The sequence below is a fragment of the Phascolarctos cinereus genome, unplaced genomic scaffold (assembly GCF_003287225.1).
Source record: "Phascolarctos cinereus isolate Bilbo 61053 unplaced genomic scaffold, phaCin_HiC Scaffold_5;HRSCAF=322, whole genome shotgun sequence".
Classification (NCBI taxonomy): Eukaryota; Metazoa; Chordata; class Mammalia; order Diprotodontia; family Phascolarctidae; genus Phascolarctos; species Phascolarctos cinereus.
In genome coordinates, this window is record NW_027555958.1 from 123,559,511 (window position 1) to 123,561,831 (window position 2,321).

The 2,321-nt window shown below is 36.1% G+C and overlaps 1 protein-coding gene across 1 annotated transcript; it reads left to right on the forward strand.

The window, feature by feature from the left end:
- Nucleotides 1-456: 456 nt before the first annotated feature.
- On the forward strand, nucleotides 457-1,494 carry LOC110208802 (trace amine-associated receptor 2). The gene has a single exon (XM_020986955.2). The coding sequence runs from the start codon at nucleotides 574-576 to the stop codon at nucleotides 1,492-1,494; it is 921 nt and encodes a 306-aa protein (XP_020842614.2). The 5' UTR covers nucleotides 457-573.
- Nucleotides 1,495-2,321: the final 827 nt, after the last annotated feature.

The window sequence follows — 2,321 nt, forward strand, 5'->3', positions numbered from 1 at the left end:
CAGACTTTTTACTCAGAATAAATGTCATCTAAATTGTTTACAGATGGCTCTCACTTTTCTAACAATACAATTGAAAAAAGGTATTAAAAGAGATATGAAACCTTTATTAAATTATACTTGATGCAAAGAATTTGTCTGACTCCTCAATTTAATTAAACTATTTGGATTCACATTTAGAAGCCAAGAATTTATTGAATTACTGATATCCATTTCAAGACATATGCACTGTGAAGATGAATAACTTAAAACTGTGAATCTTCAAATGTTCTAAAAGCAATTCTATTTATTTATAGTCATCAGGATGGATTTGTATGAAAGTGCAAAGAAATATAAGATGAGTGGAAATAGAAAACCTCATAAAATTTGAAAATTGAAGTATTTGATCTGCCTGTTAATGTCTGAATTACTGTATTTCTGAATTACTCTAGGCATTTTTGCAAAGTATCAACATGTAAAATATTGCCTGACAGAGCCTTATATATTCTTGCTTTTCTGAAGGTAGCCTTTGACTGCTCGGAATTTGGAAATGGATCATGCCCAGAGAATAACAGGCCAATAGGTATTCGAACTGCCATGTATCTATTTATGTCTGGGGCTATCTTCATTACTATTTTTGGAAACCTTGCTATGATTATTTCTATTTCCTATTTCAAACAGCTTCATTCTCCAACCAATTTTCTCATCCTTTCCATGGCAAGCACTGACTTTCTCCTGGGATTCAGCATTATGCCCTACAGCATGATCCGGTCTGTGGAGAACTGCTGGTATTTTGGAATCCTTTTCTGCAAGATCCATTACAGCTTTGACTTGATGCTAAGCATAACATCAATCTTCCATCTTTGTTCTGTAGCTATAGACAGGTTTTATGCCATATGCTACCCTTTGCATTATTCTGCCAAAATGACCATTTCAGTAGTAAAGAGGTTGCTATTTCTTTGTTGGTCGGTACCAGGAGCATTTGCTTTTGGGGTGGTTTTCTCTGAGGCATATGCTGATGGAATAGAAGGCTATGATGTTCTGGTTGCATGTTCCAGTTCTTGCCCAGTGATGTTCAACAAGCTATGGGGCCCCACTTTGTTTATGGCAGGCTTCTTCACCCCAAGCTCTGTGATGGTAGGAATTTATGGCAAAATTTTTGCCGTATCCAAAAAACATGCTCGTGCAATCAACGCCATCCCTGAAAATCAAACTAGCCAAATGAAGAAGGAGAAGAAGGCAGCCAAAACCTTGGGGATAGTGATGGGCGTCTTCTTGTTATGCTGGTTTCCTTGCTTCTTCACAATTTTACTTGATCCATATTTAAACTTTTCTACTCCTGCAGTATTATTTGATGCTTTGACCTGGTTAGGCTATTTCAACTCCACATGCAATCCTTTGATATATGGTTTCTTCTATCCTTGGTTTCGCAAAGCATTGAAGTATATTCTCCTTGGTAAAATATTCAACTCACATTTTCACAATGCTAATTTGTTTCCTCAGAAAGAATCTGAATAGAGACTCAGGAGAATTACTTCAAGCTCTTTAAAAGTATGGGAATATATCTTCATGTATATTTATAAGTGTATATATTTACATATGTATATAATACATACATACATACATACATACATACATACATACATACATACATACATATATATATATATTACACACACACACACACACAGAGGTATATGCAGGAAAAGGACTGAATTTGGAGTCAGGTAGACCCGGAGTCAAGTTTTATCTCTGACATATGCTGACTGGGTAACTGTAGATAAGTATCTTAACTTTTCAGGTCTCAGGCAAATACTCAAGATTCTAAATTACAGATGGGTTGATGATGATTTGTATCAGTGAAGGAAATTTCCATACTGTAAATATGATGAGACCAGAGAAATCAGAGATCTGGACAGCAATGACAAAGTGTATACATATCGATCTCTAAATACAAGGTGTCCCCAAAGTCTTAGCTTTGAAAGCTTAATCAATCAATAAACTTTATTAAGTACTTACAATATGACAGGCACTGTGCTAAACACTAGGGATACAAAAAAAGAGGCAAAAGACAAGTCCTTCCTCTCGAGAAGCTTACAACCTTATGGGGAGGACAATGTGTAAATGCATATTTACAAAGCAAGTTATATGCAGGAAAAATAGGAAATAATTAACAGAGGGAAGACACTAGAATTAAAAAGCATTGGGGAAGGCTTCCTGTAGAAAGTGAGATTTTAATGGGGACTTAAAAGAAGCCAGAGAGGTCGGTATTCAGAGAAGAAGAGGGAGAGCATTCTGGGCACAGGAGATAGCCAGATAGAATTCCAGGAACCTGAGAGATGGAG